The sequence below is a fragment of the Nematocida displodere genome (assembly GCF_001642395.1).
Source record: "Nematocida displodere strain JUm2807 chromosome Unknown 10, whole genome shotgun sequence".
NCBI classification, from domain to species: Eukaryota; Fungi; Microsporidia; genus Nematocida; species Nematocida displodere.
This window is the reverse complement of record NW_027138132.1, coordinates 60551-77616: the sequence shown is the minus strand read 5'-3', so window position 1 is coordinate 77616 and position 17066 is coordinate 60551. Positions and strand designations below refer to the sequence as shown.

Here is a 17066-nt window from a genome sequence, read left to right as displayed (position 1 = left end):
CACATACACACGCCGCGCTGTCAAGCACTCGAACACCAACACAGCTAACCCGAGAAATACTCACAACAATTATACTTGCGTCCTTAGTTGCCACAGGCCTGTGTGCAGCAGGGAGGAGGACATACCGGAGCATCTGGTGGGTGGGATGGCATTTGCTGAGCTAACCAATAGCGACAGAATTATTTGCCAGAAACACAGCATTCCAAAAGCCATGGGGAGAGTACCCCAAATCTAAAATAAAACACGCCCCAATAGCGGGTTAGTTCGGGTAATTGGGTTCTTTTTGGCTTTAGGAAAACTTTGCAGACTAAGACTCAACCTTATTAGAGTAGCGTAGTCAAACTTTTATTCTTGCCCGAACATCCTATCCCGGACCCAGGAACCCAAACAAACCTCCCTGGTCCAGACCCGGACCCAGACCCACACTCGGACCCAGACCCAGGTCCATAGCGCAATAATGCCATTTGTTTATGCGATCTAGGCCGGGTTCTTGTCCGAAAGCAGCATCATTGCGGCGCCCTCAAAACTATAAATAGAGCAAGGAACAAGCTTTCCAGGAGCTAAAGCAAAAGCCAAGAGAAACTCTTTATGGGCCACTCAAAGCTTTGCCTAGTATCCTCACTAATTGTGACAACACAAACCATGCTAAGACAGCAGCCAAACTATGCGCTACACTGGTGAGATGTCGGGCCTTGATGCAGGTGGGATGACAAATTTTGGGGTGGTGTACTCTGGGGCAGCCTCTTCGGAGGCCGCTAAGTTACATGCCCCATTAGAGCTCTGAAAAGTGCACTGGTGTCCATATAGTATCCCAGAGCAAGACAGCGGTTTGTGTTCGGTCTTAGCAGCACTCTAGCGGCGGGCGTATTAACAGCTGAAAGCAGCAACCTCACTTCTAGCACAAGAACAGAGCTCCATACCGTACTGCGCCGACCAGGCACACCAAACCCATGCGGGTGTACGTGTATGGCTGTTCAAGAAACAATAAAAAACCATAACCATAGCCATAGGCCGAACCCATAGCCACAACCCGAACACATAGGCCGAACCCAAGCACAGATCATGTGAGGTTGTAGATGCAGTGAATTGTGGGCCTGTGTGTGTGTTGTGATTCGGGGTCTTAAAAATGAGAGATCAAGATTTGTCATCATTGGCTTGTCTTCCTATACTGTAAAGTATTTAATAGAACCAGCCATATAGAAAAAATGATCCTATTGCCCAAGGTATCTAGAAAGCTGTTTGTGTTAGCAGCCATTAATGAGATTGTGAGCTATGGCAGAGTATTCTTTGGGAGAGCATCTGAGAACTTAGATGATTTGGATGGTATAGGAAATCCAAACAATCAAAGTGTTTTTTCAGAAGACAATGAAGCTATATGCCGCCAAACCAGAGCTAGCCCAGTCAGCGCGCTAAAGGGGCAAGAAACACCCGAGGCCCGGGGGACTACCAATCAAAAGGCTTGTTTTGATGGTGCTATACAGTTAAAGAACATACTGAGAACAACTCTTTCTGAGCACATAGTCTCTATGTTAGCAAGCAGCCACAGTTACACCGTTTCTGAAAAGTCTCACCGGCTGTTACAGAGACTAAGGGGCAAGGTCTACATCGAGCCCAATAAATTTGCCCTAAACCAGAAAAGTTCCGGATGGAAAACAGATGCCATGTTTTACGTCAACCAGGGTCTTTTTCTAACCAATGCCCAAAACCCACTTCACAGCGCCGAGAAGCCATTCAACCCCGGGTATGTAACAGACTTTGATAGTTGGGTGATGGAGACAAAAGCGGCGGAAGAAAAGGAAGTAATTAGCACCCTCCTGAGAGATCTAGCGACGGTGCTAGGAAAGGCGGTGGCGCTATACAAGATGATGCAGAAGGAACAAGCTAGCCAGAAAACGCCCAGAATGGGCCTCGAACAAAATACAGAAGAAGTCATCCATCGCTTGCTCATGGAGTATATTGGGGTGCAGAAGATGATCACGATACACAAACTGCATGAAATAGAAAGTGCCCTAACCTCATTCAAGTTTCTCTCAGCTGTGATAGAGAAGTCTTTCCAGGCCATTGCCAAGGAGTTCAGGGATTATACATTTGCCAAGGTCATGAAAAAGGACATGGGCGACATCTATATCCTCAAAACTATTGAGCACCTAAAACTCTATACGGAACACAATGCTGCACAGATAGACGAAAACTCGGACATAGATAGAATGAAAGCGTGTCTTGGCGAGAATGTGTTCATGAAGAGCTGCAATGAGGTCTTAATACTTGGCGGCCAGGTGTCTTGCTCGAAGCAAAGAGTTCTCAATGATGCGTCTTTATCCATTAAGGAATACTACTTGTGCACGTGTGAAAGGAAATTTTTTGAAGCTTTTGTCTCTGATATGTACCTGGGGTACTCACATCTGATAATTTTGATGGACCAGGTGTTCACGGCCTGCTGGGTCGAGCTAGCCCGGGGCGTGCACGCACCAAACAAGTCGGTTTTGCGAGAACTGGAGAGCCACAACCTAAATATTCTTAAGCACGTTGTTTTGTCTACCAATTTTGAGCTTCTTAGACTGAAGAAGATGGGGGCCCAGCTAGATTTAGCAAACAGCAAAGGCGTGATGCGTCGAAACCGCCTTCCAAACACCAGGTTGTTGGCCGATTAGCTCTATCTCAACGAATTACAAATAAAGCACCCCTAAAACCTACAGATTACTACATCTATGCAAAGGCGGGGAAAACCCAAGATAGTCAAACCAATTGCTGTACTTTATTTCAAAGCTAGGCTCTAATAAGAGGCTATTTAAAACCCGAAAACAATAATAGGCAGCTCGGCTCTAGAGAATAAGCCACTGCCACCAAAAGGCAGAATGGCTCGGGCCTTAGGGCTACCTCGGGCTCAGCTAGCAGCTATAGTTCCACTAAACCAGCCATGCAAACCAGTGATGATGAAAGAAAGCTTTTCTCGGCACACTGCCACCACTTCTGGAGATATATACCTCCTTGTGTGGTTGCAGAACAAGTATGCGTATATAATGATTATGCACCACAGGAGGCAAATGCCAACCCGGGCAGTGCTAGTTCTTATTGTGCAGTTCTTAAGTGCATACACGACTTTCTGATAAGAGCACAGATGACACCATAGGATATATAGGAACGTTAAACCAACCATCATCTCGTTAACAGTGTTGGTATAGACGTACCCTTTTCCAAAAAAGCAGTGAATTGGTAGAGAGGCCAGGGATGCTAGGGACGAGAATATTGCCACCCCAAGCGCTCTATTATTATCAAAGAGGCTGGCCAAAGTTACACGGGTGTGAATAGTAAACCTTACCGGGTTGGTGAAGAACTTGGTCAACGGCCACCAGACAAAGCAGAGGAGTAGCCAGAACCAATAAATATTCTTGGGGAGTATGGATAACCTGGCATTGCCCAATTTAAGTTTATCAATAAACCCGAAAGAAATATGGCATGGGTTAGAAACCCACCCGAACATCCAGATGGCGGGGAAGATGACCTCTGCAACATGAATCCAGGCTAGGCAGTGGCTAACTAGGACAATCCAGCAGGCCTCATAAGAATTGGTAGCTGGTATATAAATCAAGTTGTCATCTCTGGCGCCCATTAGTTCGGATATACGGCCTTGGTTTTGGCTTGGTATAACTGTCCAGATGCTCCTTGATGCTAAAGTTAACACTAGTTGTATTAGGTTATCCATATTCACATCCACATCCACATCTGCTGGTGCATTATCATTGATTGGTATAATATGTTCTTCTTCTCTTAGTTGATAATCAGAGCGGGGCACTTGGCGCGCTGCAAATCTGGCATACGCACTGGTATCTAGATCGTTAGAGGTGAGGGGTGCTATATTACGATCCTGCGGTACAACATCAAATGTGGCTAGGAGTCTTGTTTGGATGTTGATGTACTCGAGCTCGTATTGTGTAAAGGTATCTTTGTTGTGTGTGTCAGTTGGATTCAGATAGGCCATGATGGCAAAGGCGGTCAGTTCCTCTGTATTTTTTATCTGGTAGTTTAGGCAATCATTGGCGTTTAAAGTTGTTGCTGGCAGCTTTGTGATGTTGGCAACTTTCTCAATTTCCTTAGTGTGTTCCCTCATAAAAAACTCAGTTACAGCTTGTATCTTTTCATTTTGGGTCCCTTTTTCCTTGATGGCCGTGTCTATTATCTGCTGCAGAGCTTTATGCTCTATGTCTAACCCAGAGTGTGAAAGATTTTTCAGAATGTGCAGCCACACAATAAAGTTGTAAAGGGGGCGTTGTTGGAGTCTCCCAGGGATGGGGGCTTGTGCTACCTTTGCCAATGATGGCCGCATAAGTGCCCGTATTAAAGTCTGGATTGGTTTGCGCCTTCTTTCCGATGCCGTTGGGTCTCTAACTATATTTGCTTTCATTTCTTCGGCCTCCACAAAGTTCTGGGAAAGCAAATCAACAAGTAGGTTGATTTTGCCAGATTCTGTGGACACATTTACCATAACTTTCGTTTTATTGTCAACTATTGGCCATTGGTGTAGGTCTTCTGATGTTTCCTGTATCATTTATAAAATTTTTGTAGAAAAAAGCTAGTAAATAGGCATCTAATTCTATTTATAGAAAATTTTACTAAATATTTCCAATAACAGTAAATATACCGTCATGGGAGGCAGCTATTATCCCAGTCTCCAAAAGACCAGTCTGCTGAACCAGATGAACAACGGGCGTGTTATAGAGCTTGTAGCTCTGCGTGGGCGTAAGAAGAGCTCCGCTCTCGGTGCCTTTAAGGAGCCCTAGGGGCGTGTCCAGAAGTGCTGTGACCGGGTCGGGAACCGAAGCAGTCTCTTGGAGATCCAAAGACCCGCCCACAATGCTATACCGTAAAAGTTTTCTGTCTTTTCCCGATGTGTAGATCTCTGTCCCGTTTTTTGAGAAGGCGGCAGCCAGTATCTCTCTCTTATGGTCTATCCGCGTATCCAAAAGCGTGAGCGGCTGGGCAGTACTACCCCCCTCCTCTTCAACCCTAAAAAGAGCTAGGCGCCTATCTCTTCCAACGGTCAGAACAAATGATGCTGAGGCCGATACAAGTATCTTGGTAATGTTGAGAGTGTGAACCTCCAGTCTTTGAACAATTTCGTACTCCATGTCACTCACAAAGAGAGAAGAATGTGCTTTTTGCGAAGACTTGCAGCAAGACAAAATAAACCTGTTTCTCAGACACTTGACATCTTTCATTTCAAAAGGGTAGCCGTACGCCTTGTGGCTTTCGTAAAAGGGATGGCTCTGCAGCCCCGTTTCTGTTAGCGCCTGTGCATAAATTATCTCTTCTTCCTCTTGCTCCTGTTTCTGGGGAAGGTTGGTCAGAGAGAGTTCCTGGGTGGCTGCTGTGAATGGAGTTCCTTCTTTCTCCTTTAAGCCAAGGACTCTTCGGTACAGACCCGTTCCCTTCAAAACTCTAAGCAGGTTTTCATCTGCCGCAGTGCATATGGTCATTGGATCAAGAAATATGGCGGATGCCATAGGATATCCACTGATCAGCGGCCGAGACACCTCAACAACCAGGCCGTGTTCGGATGCGTGGCTGGTTTCTCTGCCAAGTTGCCAGATGCGCACTGTTCTGTCCTCCGAGGCCGTCAGAAGCAAAGAAACAGCTCCATTTGGCGTTTCTACCTCGATGGCGTCAATAGAGGCTATTTTCTTGGTGTGCCCGTTTGAGAGGAGTGTCTGCGACTCATCAGCCGCCCGAAAATGCTCTGATGGGAGAAAAGCAGCGCCCCCGCCCATTATCTTGCTAAACCCGCCCGATAAGCTCTGAATGTAGACGGTGCCGTTGGTAGCCATCAGCGCATTCACGGCCTGCGGGCCCCCAGTGGCTCCCATGCGCTTGGTACACTCCCACTGCCCGTGGTTGCTCCAAAGAGTGACTGTTCCGTCCTCCGACGAGGTAAGCACCTGTGTGCAGGTGCTGTCGGTCCATCTGGCTGTTTTGCAGCTGCTTCGATGAACAGTGAGCATGTCTACCTTTTTTAGGGTGGCTTTGGCTGTTTGGTAGGCAAAAATACCTACTTTTCCCAAAGCCAGCCCCACACAAATCTCAATGGTTTCCCCGCTTAGCGCCGCAGCCACCGTCCGTATTTCTGACTTATGGGAGATGCTTTCGGTGCTGCTGGTCTTTTCCTTGCTCAGGGCATAAACCACCACCCTGCCGTCGTAGGTCCCTAGCACGACGTGGACATCAGAGTCCCTGACAATTAAGGCACAGTCCACCACAACATGCTTCATCTGTATCTTGAACAAGCATTCGGACCCCCGGTACAGATAGAGACACTCCTTGGTAGCAAAAACAAGAACCCCCCCAACGTACCGCAAACAGAGCACGCTTCCTTGGCCTTGGATGAGCCGCTCTTTTCTGTTTTTTACCTCTACCAACGAAACAGCTCCCTCAACGCTGCCCACGGCTACCACACCGCCCGAAACGTCCAAGCACGTGATGTTCGTGGTGAGGGTTGGTGTGTAGACCGTTCCAGCACTTATTACCACCCGCCCGCAGATGTAATAGAGCCGGTCTTCATACAAAGCAGAGGCATTCGGGGTGTTTAATGTGCACCCACCCAGTGAGAATGTAGCCACCTCGCAGTTGTGAATGTTTTTCAGTTCTCCGCTCTTTGCACACGCCTGTTCTACGCGTTCTTCGCTCTTTAGATTCTCTTCCTCTTTTAAAAAATTCATGTGGACACAGGAACGCAGGAATAAAGCCAAAGAGGCACTCTCTAAAGTTGTTTTTGCGTCAATCACTGGAGGCATTGTGGGTCTAGGCCTGGGGTTGCTTGAGAGAGGAATTCGTGGAAAAGGATCCATTAGTGGGCGTTCAGGCGATTTATTGCTTCTTAGTGGGTCGTATGCTCTTACAGAGGCAGCTATCGACAACTGGGGGGCCAGGAACACCTACACCCCCATTATAGCCGGGTGTGTAGCTGGCGTTGTCTCAGCAAGAGACACAACCTCTCTTATTACCTCCTCTGTGCTTGCCACCGCTATTGGATATGGTCTACGCAATGAAGCCTTCTAGGCTGTTCGGGTTAACTACCAAAGCCAACTTCTTAGCAATAAATCGTTTTTCATCCCGAAAACCTTGCAAACCCGAAAACCTGAACAAAACCCACAACTACTGTTTATTAACGCTGCTTGCTTGGTAGCAGATACTCCCCACTATATGCACAAACAGCGGTTAGAGACCTCTGCCTCGACTGAAAATTCCGTTACATGGTTTTCCGGGGCAGTTGACGTTTCTACCGCCCGTGCAATCGCATCGGCCAGAGACTGCATCCCTTCTTTGGAAATTGCGCACGTTTCTATGTACTCTGCCCCATACAGTTTGGCCTTTTCCTCTGCTTCGGCCCGGGTTGGAAGGTTCGGGTCGGTGCAGCCCTGGCGCAGGTCTGACTTGTTCCCAACAAGCAGAATGTTAACCTTTGAGCCGTTATTTCTCTGAACAAACTCCTTTATCCAGAGATCTACCCTATCAAAGGTCTCACGAACCGTCAGGTCAAAGAGAATCACCGCCATAAAGGAGTCCCGGGCATAGTTGGGAATGAGAGACCTAAACCTCTCCTGCCCTGCAGTGTCCCAGAGCTGCAGGTTTACCTGTTTGCCCCCAATTTCGGTCTTTTGCGCAAAGAAGTCGACACCAATGGTGGGCTGGTAATCTTTTGTTTCGGTAGAGAAGACATACCTGGTGACAAGCATGGTTTTTCCCACAGCCGTGTCCCCAAGGAAGACTATCTTATACTTTGGAAGCACCTCGCGTTTTGTTTGTTTTATCATGCGGTACTTCAATATTTTTAATTTAAGCCGTCTCATGGATTCCTTGCTTCGCGGGATAAAGCAGATGGGCACAGGGCTCAAATTTACTGTTGATAAAGAGCTGTGCAGCACATCAGCTTACGCGGCCCACAAGGGAAGATACAAAGAATTTAAAGTTACCATCTTTAAATACAAGGGAGAGCATGCAACCAAAGCAGCCGAGGGGTTTCCTCTTCTGAAAAACATTGGGGACCCCATAGTGGCCAAGCTTTGCAGCAGCCAGAAAAGTGGGGGCACCTTTTACATGGTGACAGAGCGGGTGTTTCCGCTTGAAAAGGGCGAGGCACAGAAGTATCCGCAATTCATGCAGTTTGTCAGGGACAGAGTAAAGAGCTACAACCGAAAGATGGAGAAAGAGCACAGCGTTAGAATAGCCTCTGTGGGGTCAGAGGAGGTAGAAAACAGCGAAATCTATTTTACAGAAGCGGGCAAGCCCGTGGTTGCTGGGACCATGCCTGTGTTTGTTACGCATGCCAAAAGCGGCAAGGCAGGGAAAGGAGGGAAAGCCGACGAGTGGGAGGAGTGGGGGTCAGATGAAGAAGCAGGGCCGGGGAGTGCCGCGTCGATAGAAAAGCTAGACAGAGCAGTGGACACGTATGCAACCAGCCTAAACACGGTAAACAATACGCCGTCGATGCAAATCCACCCGCTGGTTCAGGAGTGCCGCAATGGTCTTCCTCCGCGGTACAGTCGATACATTTGCAGCCTAGTGGTGGGGTACATCAGGAGCACCACAGACAGCACCGAAAAAAAGATTCAAATGGCCAAAACCGTGCTCATGCTCAAGTTGGACCTGGAGCCACTGGTTGAGATATTTTCCATTTCAGAGCCGGCAGTTCGGGTGTTTGCCCTGAAAACTTTGCAAACAACCAAAAACACTACCAAGGAGCTGATTGATCTGATTTTTAATGAGATAAACGGAGGATTGCTCTGCACGGACGAGTTGGTTCGGGCTGAAACCATGGTTGCCCTGCCGCCAATTCTCTATATGCTATCAGTCAAAAACAAGAACAAGGTTCTCAGCAGCCTGGGAGCTCTTGTGAAGAAGGGGAAGGACAAAGAAAGAGAAACATCAGCGGCGCTCATCCTAAAAGAGCACCTGGAGTTTTTGGAAGTGCCAGAGACCCTCTACAACTGCATGGGGTGCATGATCCAGAGCAGCGACGTTTCGGTCAAACGAAATGGGCTGCAGCTAGCCAACAGGCTGAAGGACAGCTTGGAAATGCGGCCGCTTGTTTTGGAGCTGATTCCGCTGGTTTCGCACCAGAGCGTTTTTAGCGAGGTGGCAGACCAGGCGGTAGAGCTTCTGTGCAGCCTAAGCGAGAGGGCCAAGAGGGACGTAGAGCTTTTAAAGGCGGCAGACACGTGGAAGGTTCCAGGGCTCGGGATAATCACCAAAACCCCGCCAATTAAGCCCGATACAAAAACCGTTAAAAAACTCAAGGAGAGAAAAGAGAGAAAAGAAAAAGAAAGAAATGGGTGGGACGATCAGGAGTGGTAGGTGCTTAGGACGCGGTTGAGAAGCAGCAGGTGGACGGTTTGTGTTGAGTCGTCATCGAACTTTTTCTCCTCTCTCAGCAGAAGCTGTCTCTGAAACTGCCCATAGGTCGCAAAGTCAAAGATAAAGGCAATTGAAGGAACCACGCGGTCGCCCAGGTATTCCCGTTCAGCAAACATGCTTTCTCTCAGAGAGAGAAGAGGGTTGGCATAGTCAAAGGGATGGTTGCGGCATAGCCGAATGATTAGCCTGATCTCTTTATCACAAACAGCGGTTTTAGTGAAAATGGTGGTAAAAGCCGAAAAAAGAGGGTTCCCACAAACGTGGCACTCTTTCACGGCAAGAAGCATCTGGAGAACGTGTGTGGGGGTGTCTTTTCGTATGGCCCTGGTTGTGGTAATAATCTTTTGAGCAACTTTTTCCACCAAGGGCAAAGGGGTTTTTCTCTGGACCACTAAGGTGTCTTGGATGTAGGTTATCAAATGGGCCTCTCTGCTGGTGCGCTGCAGCACCTTTTCCAGACTGCTAGGCCCCGGAACATAAAAGTCCGTTAAAAACATCAACTGAAAAATTTCCGGGGGAAAATACCTGATCTGAGTGCTGGCAACGGACAGGCTCTTTAGCATTCGTATGTGTGGAACGGCCAAGGGAAGCTCAGACATTGGGTTTCCAGACAAGTCAAGACACTCGAGAGACCTAAGCTTCCTGAGGGAGTGGGGGAGAGTAACCAGTAAATTATCTGAAACGTTCATTTCTTTCAGGTGTGCGAGTTGAGACAAGGAGTCGGGGAGGCTGCGCAGCCGGTTGCGGGCCAGAAAAAGGATAACCAGCTCGGAAAGCTCGCCAATCTCAGAGGGCAGGGCCTCAATGTAGTTGCAGCATATCTGGAGTATGCGAATGCCTCTCAGGCTGCGAATGTCTTTGTCCAGCCGAAAGATCCGAGATTTGCACATGTAAAGATGAAAATCCGTTATTTTTTTCGGAACAAAAACCGGCTCAATTTCCTTTCCAGGAAAGTTTTCGTCAATGTCCCCCAAGGTCTCTTGGGCACCAGCCATGCCCCGGGCGGTGCTCTGTGAAGTGTTTCTGTACCTTTCCCCAATTTTTATCCTCTGTCCTGGAGCGCTAAAGGTTGTGCCCATACCTGCCCCTGGGTAAGCGAATTAAAAAAGAAACCTCCCCCATTGGTGGCTAGAAAAACTAATTCATTTGCTGGTTTTTTATGGACATTGAGCATCTTGGAATAGGAGAGCGAATCAATGCACGAGATAGCAGGAACATGCTGAAGGAAATAAACGAAATACTCAGCCTCAACAGCACAGACGCCTTTCCAGGAGCCCAGCCCGTGACCATGGCAAGAAGCGATCTGGAGAGTCTGAAAAGCGAGGACTATTACGTATGCGAAAAGAGCGATGGTCTTCGTGCGCTGCTTTACATCAAACCCCTCAATCGTAAAACCTACGCGTTTTTCATTGACCGAAAGTGCACGTTCATAAGGATTGTGTCGCAGATGCAGCCGGTAGCAGAAGCCATGCTTTTTGACGGGGAGATAATCGAAGAAAAAGGCGGCCGCTTCAAGTACATTGTTTTTGACATGTCTGTGTACATGGGAAAGTCGATATGCGAGAAAAACCTGAATACGCGCCTTGGAGCAGCCAGCAGGTTTCTTTACGAGAACCGGAAGTGGAGAGAAAGTGTCCAGGGCGCTGGGGGGCTGGCGGAGGAGAAGGTGGAGATAGTCATCAAAATAATGCACAAAAGCTACGGCCTGGACGAGGTGTACCGCAAAATCATTCCCCAGCTGTCGCACGAAAACGACGGCCTGATTTTCACGTGTGTTAACCATACCTACCAACCAGGAACGTGCCGGGCCTACCTTAAATGGAAGCCCCCACATCTGAACTCAATAGATTTCCGGCTAAGAAAAACGGCCATTTCAGGAAAATACACGCTGCATGTGGGCATAGGCGGGGGAAGAGAGATGGCTTTTGGGCACTACTGGGCAGATACGCTTGTGAAAGACCTAGAGTGCAACCGAGACGCGCGGCACAACCAGGACCAGAAGGAAAGCTACGCGGCGGAAATAGACTACCTGAACCTTGACGGAGAGATAGGAGAGTTCTCGTACAAAACCGAAGAGTATACCATTGACCCAGTCACTTTTGACCTCTGCAGGGAAAGATGGTGTCTGCTAAGAACCCGAAACGACAAAACAGCGCCCAATGCCTACAGAACCGTGGTGAGTATTATGCACTCCATTAGAGAGGACCTGGGGTATAAAGAGCTTGGGCGGGCAGTTAAAGAGATTCGAGACAGCTGGAAGACCCGGGATGCGAAAAAGAGAAAGACAGATGAAAGCTTATCAACAAAAAAATAACAGACTATTATATAAATGAAGCAGCCCACCGAACCAGAACACACCACCCTTTTTAAGAGTGCACTCTTAACTCTAATTCCAGCCCGAACCCAGCCCGAACCCAGCCCCAGAACGACACTAATGGACATCACTAGACATTTTGCAATAAAATTTTGCATTGCATGAGAATCCCACACTCACAAACGAGCCCGAAACCAAAGATCTACGCGGCAGGCGTTCTTCTTCTTTGCACTGCACTCATGCAGGTAGAAAGTGCGCCGTTTTACATTGGCAGGTTGTCAGGAAACAGGCTTGCCCCAGGCAGCATCGTCATGCGGCAACTGATCCTGGCACAAATCCTTGCACCATTTCTTGTTTTTACAGGTTTGTCACAACAGGTCCCTGAAAGTAACCTTTCAAGCTATGACATTTTGAAACTACACAACCCAGATATCATGGGGGAGGTTCACGAAACAAGCACCTGGGACGCGAGTAACATGGAGAAACTCACAGTGGCGGTGGGGCAAACGGGATGGGGGGCGCTTATAGCAAGTCTGCCCGCGCAGATGCAATGCCTTAAACACCTCTCCATAGTGGCTCTGAGTACAAAAAAACCCAAAAAGGAAAACCATGACCAAGACCTAGCAAGAACATCAGAAATATGCAAACACGCCAACCTGCTCCATACCCTAGTTTTAGACGGGCTTAACATAACCGCGCTGCCACCCAACATAAAATACCACCCCGGGCTCAGATCGCTAATCCTGAGAAACGTCGCTATTCTGCCGCTCCGGATACCGCAAGATATGGACGAGGGCCTGTGCAATGAGATAGTTTTCTTCCTGGAGGTTATTTCCATGGGCGCCATTAAAACCAACCTATCACTCTGTGATTGTACCATGAACTACACCAACCTTACCATCCCGGAATCTGTTACAATAAGACCCCGCGCCGTCAAAAGACTTCAGATCGAAGGGGGGCGCCTGGCCCTTCTGAATTTGGTGTTTGAGCTAGTAAACGATGTGGAGGTGCTTGTTTTGGCCAACAACCACCTAACCGGTGATTTGCAGTGTCTTCCCCCCGCCCCGCTAGCCAATCTTAGGGAGCTGCACGTTTCTAGGGAGCCCGACCTAGACACAATCCACTCGTCCATCTACTTGGCCTGCGAGCAGCTTATCACAGTGGCCATCCTAGACATGAATCCAGACATGCTAATGCCAGAAGACTTTTTCTACACCGACCTGGCCCAGGTTAAAAAGCTAAAGCTAGACAGGCACATCTACCAGGGCATTGACAGGTTCTATTCAGGGTTTCTGGAGCACAAGCTGACGGTTAAGGTCTACGGCAAAACCAGCTTGGGAGAGCTGATGAAAGTGATGACTATACAGAAAATTACCGGGGGCCTCACTATTGGGGACCAGGCAGATATTGTAGACTTTGAAACCGGCGCAGATTTCGACAACAACGCATACTCACAATCTGACAGGGACCAACACGATTGGGAATGCCCGAACGCGACAGGACCAAACCACCCGTCTTTTTCCATAATGGTTTTTGGGCAGCTAGAGTGTCCATTCCCGGCGTTAGCAGCGGCCAGAGTTGTCGTTTTGAGCTTCTTCCCCAGCAAGGGCAGCAAAGAGCTTCAAACCGACGACCAAAATTTTTTCCTGGACCTGATCAGGGCCTACCCGAACCTCCACAGCCTTATTGTCCGGTTCATTCATAAGCCATTTATGCTAACCTACAATGTTATGATCCCATTTAGGGCGGCCATGAAAAAGCTTAACTTTTGCCGGTTAGAGAACATCCATGTTGATGCCCTGCACGACTTTTTAAACCTTGGCGATTTGCTGTTCACTGAGAACGGCATTAACATCGCTGCCATGATGAAAGACAGCGCAGGAGAATGGTCTTCCCTGTTGCCAGAGGCAAAAAAGCTATCCACGATCTACCTCTTGAATAAGACAATGTTTGGAATCTGGCACAACCACCCGAAAAACATGAAGACGTTTATTAAAGCCGACTACAGGCTTGCCACCCTCCCAAGACCAACTGCTTTGAAGAACCCCCGGGAGAGACGCGGCACCCAGGAGGAAGGTTTGCCCCGGCCTAACCCTACACCAAACAACACTGACATCTGTAGCTACCAGCCAATCTGCCAGGTCTGTGAAAACATACTTTTTCCCAGACAACGCGGCCCAGCTGGGGCAAATAACCCCACATACGCCCATGCCTGGTACAGAACAGTGGAGACCAAAGATGTTACTGCCGTTTTAGCATGTGGGCACTATGTGTGTTTTTGGTGCCTGAACTATAGAGCCAAAACATTGACGCCTACCATGGAAGTCAGGGCAGACACTGGACTGCCCCCGAGTGTGGGGGATATACTCATCCGAATTGTCCCCGCCGGCCCAAACATGCTAATTCGCGTACCAGTTCTGCGATTTATAGCAATTAAATGCCCAGTGAAAGAGTGCCGGGCACAAACCGCCTACAGCCACATGGAACACCTCATCGATCCAAATAAAACGCCCTAGGGCGGGATGCCATGTGGTGCGCGGTGCCGGAAGAACTAGAAAGCTACAGAGGACGTTTCTGTCTCTGAAAACCTTAAATCAGGTTTCGGTGATTGTTGCAACTTCTTTATAGATAGTTGGGACTTTTTGTAAAGAGCTTCTGCAACGTGTCTTTTAAGGGCGTTGGCGGCCCAGATTTTGAGCATGGTGTTGTCTTTTGCATAGAGGTACATGTCTTCAGATCCGGGAAAGAAGAGTTGCTCGTCGCCGCGCGGCATGGTGTGGACCTCAATGCACGACCTTTGCATCTTTATATGATCAATGACTCTTCTCAGGTACATTTTCTCAAGACGTGTTTGGGAAGAAGATTTTCTGGCAATAGCCTGCTTGGCCTTGAATAAACGGGTGCCTGCATACTTTTTTTCTTCTTCTTCGTAAAAAGCAACGGCTTTTTTCGTTATCTGATCGGAGTTGTTGAGCAGAGCACATGCCGTTTGGACAATGGACACAACCACGGGGCCCACTTCAATGTCCACTATCTCATTGGTTTCGTCTGTGGTAAGAGCCTGTTCTTCAAGTCTGGAGGCCGCCCTGGCGAGTGGACCTATTTTGGCCAGGGACTCTTGGAACACCCTCAGGGCATGGAAAAACTTTGTTTGGTGGCCGCTTTCAGGTTCAGGGCCGGCCAAAGCGCTCCCCATTGTTACCAGCTTAGGTTTAAAGAGCGTGCCTGCCCGAATAACATCCTCCACCCCAAGGTTTAGCCTGGCAAATAGCTCCTCGTTGCTGTTGCTCGGGGCATTGAGTATTCCCCCGTGCAGCAATGTCTGCTCCAGGGACAGAATCTGCTTGCCGTTTTCAATGGCCACCTTCAGAGCGGCTATCTGCTTGAGAATGGTGTTTTTTTCGTTGTCCTTGGCATGCAGTCCACTGGTGTAAAGTATCTGGTAGGCCGAGTAAACATGCTCCTTGAAGAAAACGAAGGACTGGGAAAGCTCGGTCTTAAGTAGAATGCCCGAGGTGTACACGCTCACTCCTTGCTGGAAATTTCTATCAAATGACTCATCAATCAGTTTGTCCACAAAGTTTAGCTCAACAAAGTAGTTGGAAACGGATGTTTTGCCACCAGTGTCCTCTTTTTTGGAGGTGTTCGGGTTGGGCAGTGCTGGGGCTGGGGCGGCACCGTTTGCCTGGGGTAGTTCAGGGTCAAGGCCGAGATTGGGCGGGCCAAGGCTGAGGGTGGGCGGGTTGGCCGTTATTTCGATGGCAATCCTGCTAAGCAAAGTTTTAGCATGCTCAATGGCTACCAGGTGCAAGGTTTTCTCGATCTGTAGGGTGTAGCCTTTTAGCTTGCCCAGAGCCGCAGCAAGCTTGGGGCCATCGGGCGTCTGCGCTCTTTGCAGGACCGAAATAAACCTTTTGAGCTTGGCTGAGTCTTCAATGGCGCTGTTGTCTTTTTTAAACGCGCGGTCTATCTCCTCGCAAACGGCCTGCTGGATGGGGTACCGGCGCTGAAAGCCGGACCAAATGCGCTGCGAGAGGACGTGGAGGTTCATGGAGAGCTCTTGGTGGTATGCATGCCCGTCTGGCTGGCTGGTTGGGTCTTGGTGCATCCCGCTGCCCTGGGCCAGCCCTGTTTTTTTATCCATCTTGGCTCGGGCCTTTTCAACGAACTTGTCAAGCAGCTGCTCACACGGCCCGGAAAACAACTGCTTGGTTGTCACCGTCTCTGTGTCTTTGTCTGGCTTGTTTGCAGCACTAAGAGCTCCCAGCACCAGGAAAGAAGCAAGGAAAAGTCTTATCTTTGCCATTCCAAAAGTTTGCAAAAAGAAAAACCTACAATATTAATATTTTTATCAGCCACTGAAAATGTCTTTTTGATAAAAAGAAATTACCTAACCTGGCTATTTCTTGACCAGACACGCCTTTATCTGTTTAATTTTTCCAATGCCCCCTGGGATGCCTATTAGAACCTTGAGAAGGAGGGTGGCAGCCCAGGCAATATCAACACACCCGTAAACAAGCCGCGACCCTTTAGACTGGATAAGCTGCTCAACATACGAGAAGTAGTGCTGGGTGGTGTAGTTGTACTTCTCTGAAATAACAACCCGGGTTTCTGTGGTGCTGTGTGGGATAATCTGGATTTTGCAAAGTGTTCCCCTTGAGTGGTAGTCAATCAAAACCGTGTTTTTTCCCGTTTGGTATATTTCATCAATAAATTCGTTTGAAAACTGGATGGTTCTTCTATTCAGGTACGTTTTGATTATTATTGAGTCATCAGTGAGAGTTTGATAGAAAGCCTCTGCCTTTTCCTGGTTTGCTATCTCTTTTATTAACTCGCGCATCGGGGCGGCAAAGATCCGCTCCTCCTCCACAAAGGCACTCTCCTCTGCGTGCTGGATGGGCCGGGGAACGTCTGCCTGGAATATCGAGGACGTGCGGCTCGTCAGCCCCAATGTCTTCTGCCACAGCCGCACGGCAATGTAATACGCAGTGTCTTTTAAGGACACGGCTCTAAAACTGAAAGTCTTGTCGTAGGTAACAACGTTCAGGCACTGATGCAAAATAATTTTGGTTGTTGTTTCAATAGCCATCACGGTCTTAAGATTAATGATGATGGACGCTTTCCCAAAGAAAGACTTTGAAAAGAAGCAAATGTGCTCAGTCCCTATGTATATCCTCCCCTGGTAAAACTTTGACGACTCTGAGAGAATGCATGACGTAGAATACTCCAGTGCTTCATTCTTGGGGATGCTTTTGAATAGCTCGTGGTACTTTTCTTTGCGCTTCCTGGACGGTCCTTCTTTACGCTCTGCTCCTTCTGCGTGCATATTTTGGGTTTAGAAGATAAT

The 17066-nt window shown here is 48.4% G+C and overlaps 10 protein-coding genes across 10 annotated transcripts; 4 read left to right on the top strand and 6 right to left on the bottom strand.

Moving 5' to 3' along the window:
* Positions 1-1205: 1205 nt before the first annotated feature.
* NEDG_01976 (uncharacterized protein) lies at positions 1206-2651 on the top strand (the record flags this gene model as incomplete). Its single annotated transcript, XM_067689394.1, has 1 exon — positions 1206-2651. The coding sequence occupies one exon, from the start codon at positions 1206-1208 to the stop codon at positions 2649-2651; it is 1446 nt and encodes a 481-aa protein (XP_067545124.1).
* Positions 2652-2884: 233 nt separating this feature from the next.
* NEDG_01975 (uncharacterized protein) lies at positions 2885-4546 on the bottom strand (the record flags this gene model as incomplete). Its single annotated transcript, XM_067689393.1, has 1 exon — positions 2885-4546. One exon carries the CDS (start codon positions 4544-4546, stop codon positions 2885-2887), a length of 1662 nt encoding a protein of 553 aa, XP_067545123.1.
* A 64-nt stretch (positions 4547-4610) lies between these two features.
* NEDG_01974 (elongator complex protein 2) lies at positions 4611-6710 on the bottom strand (the record flags this gene model as incomplete). The annotated part of the gene is made up of 1 exon (XM_067689392.1): positions 4611-6710. One exon carries the CDS (start codon positions 6708-6710, stop codon positions 4611-4613), a length of 2100 nt encoding a protein of 699 aa, XP_067545122.1.
* Positions 6711-7190: 480 nt separating this feature from the next.
* Positions 7191-7805, bottom strand: NEDG_01973 (Ras-related protein Rab-6A; the record flags this gene model as incomplete). The annotated part of the gene is made up of 1 exon (XM_067689391.1): positions 7191-7805. The coding sequence occupies one exon, from the start codon at positions 7803-7805 to the stop codon at positions 7191-7193; it is 615 nt and encodes a 204-aa protein (XP_067545121.1).
* Positions 7806-7839: 34 nt separating this feature from the next.
* NEDG_01972 (uncharacterized protein) lies at positions 7840-9345 on the top strand (the record flags this gene model as incomplete). Its single annotated transcript, XM_067689390.1, has 1 exon — positions 7840-9345. One exon carries the CDS (start codon positions 7840-7842, stop codon positions 9343-9345), a length of 1506 nt encoding a protein of 501 aa, XP_067545120.1.
* On the bottom strand, positions 9333-10484 carry NEDG_01971 (uncharacterized protein; the record flags this gene model as incomplete). Its single annotated transcript, XM_067689389.1, has 1 exon — positions 9333-10484. One exon carries the CDS (start codon positions 10482-10484, stop codon positions 9333-9335), a length of 1152 nt encoding a protein of 383 aa, XP_067545119.1.
* Positions 10485-10564: 80 nt separating this feature from the next.
* On the top strand, positions 10565-11719 carry NEDG_01970 (mRNA guanylyltransferase; the record flags this gene model as incomplete). The annotated part of the gene is made up of 1 exon (XM_067689388.1): positions 10565-11719. The coding sequence occupies one exon, from the start codon at positions 10565-10567 to the stop codon at positions 11717-11719; it is 1155 nt and encodes a 384-aa protein (XP_067545118.1).
* Positions 11720-11880: 161 nt separating this feature from the next.
* On the top strand, positions 11881-14235 carry NEDG_01969 (uncharacterized protein; the record flags this gene model as incomplete). The annotated part of the gene is made up of 1 exon (XM_067689387.1): positions 11881-14235. The coding sequence occupies one exon, from the start codon at positions 11881-11883 to the stop codon at positions 14233-14235; it is 2355 nt and encodes a 784-aa protein (XP_067545117.1).
* Positions 14236-14270: 35 nt separating this feature from the next.
* Positions 14271-16025, bottom strand: NEDG_01968 (uncharacterized protein; the record flags this gene model as incomplete). Its single annotated transcript, XM_067689386.1, has 1 exon — positions 14271-16025. One exon carries the CDS (start codon positions 16023-16025, stop codon positions 14271-14273), a length of 1755 nt encoding a protein of 584 aa, XP_067545116.1.
* A 93-nt stretch (positions 16026-16118) lies between these two features.
* NEDG_01967 (uncharacterized protein) lies at positions 16119-17045 on the bottom strand (the record flags this gene model as incomplete). Its single annotated transcript, XM_067689385.1, has 1 exon — positions 16119-17045. One exon carries the CDS (start codon positions 17043-17045, stop codon positions 16119-16121), a length of 927 nt encoding a protein of 308 aa, XP_067545115.1.
* Positions 17046-17066: the final 21 nt, after the last annotated feature.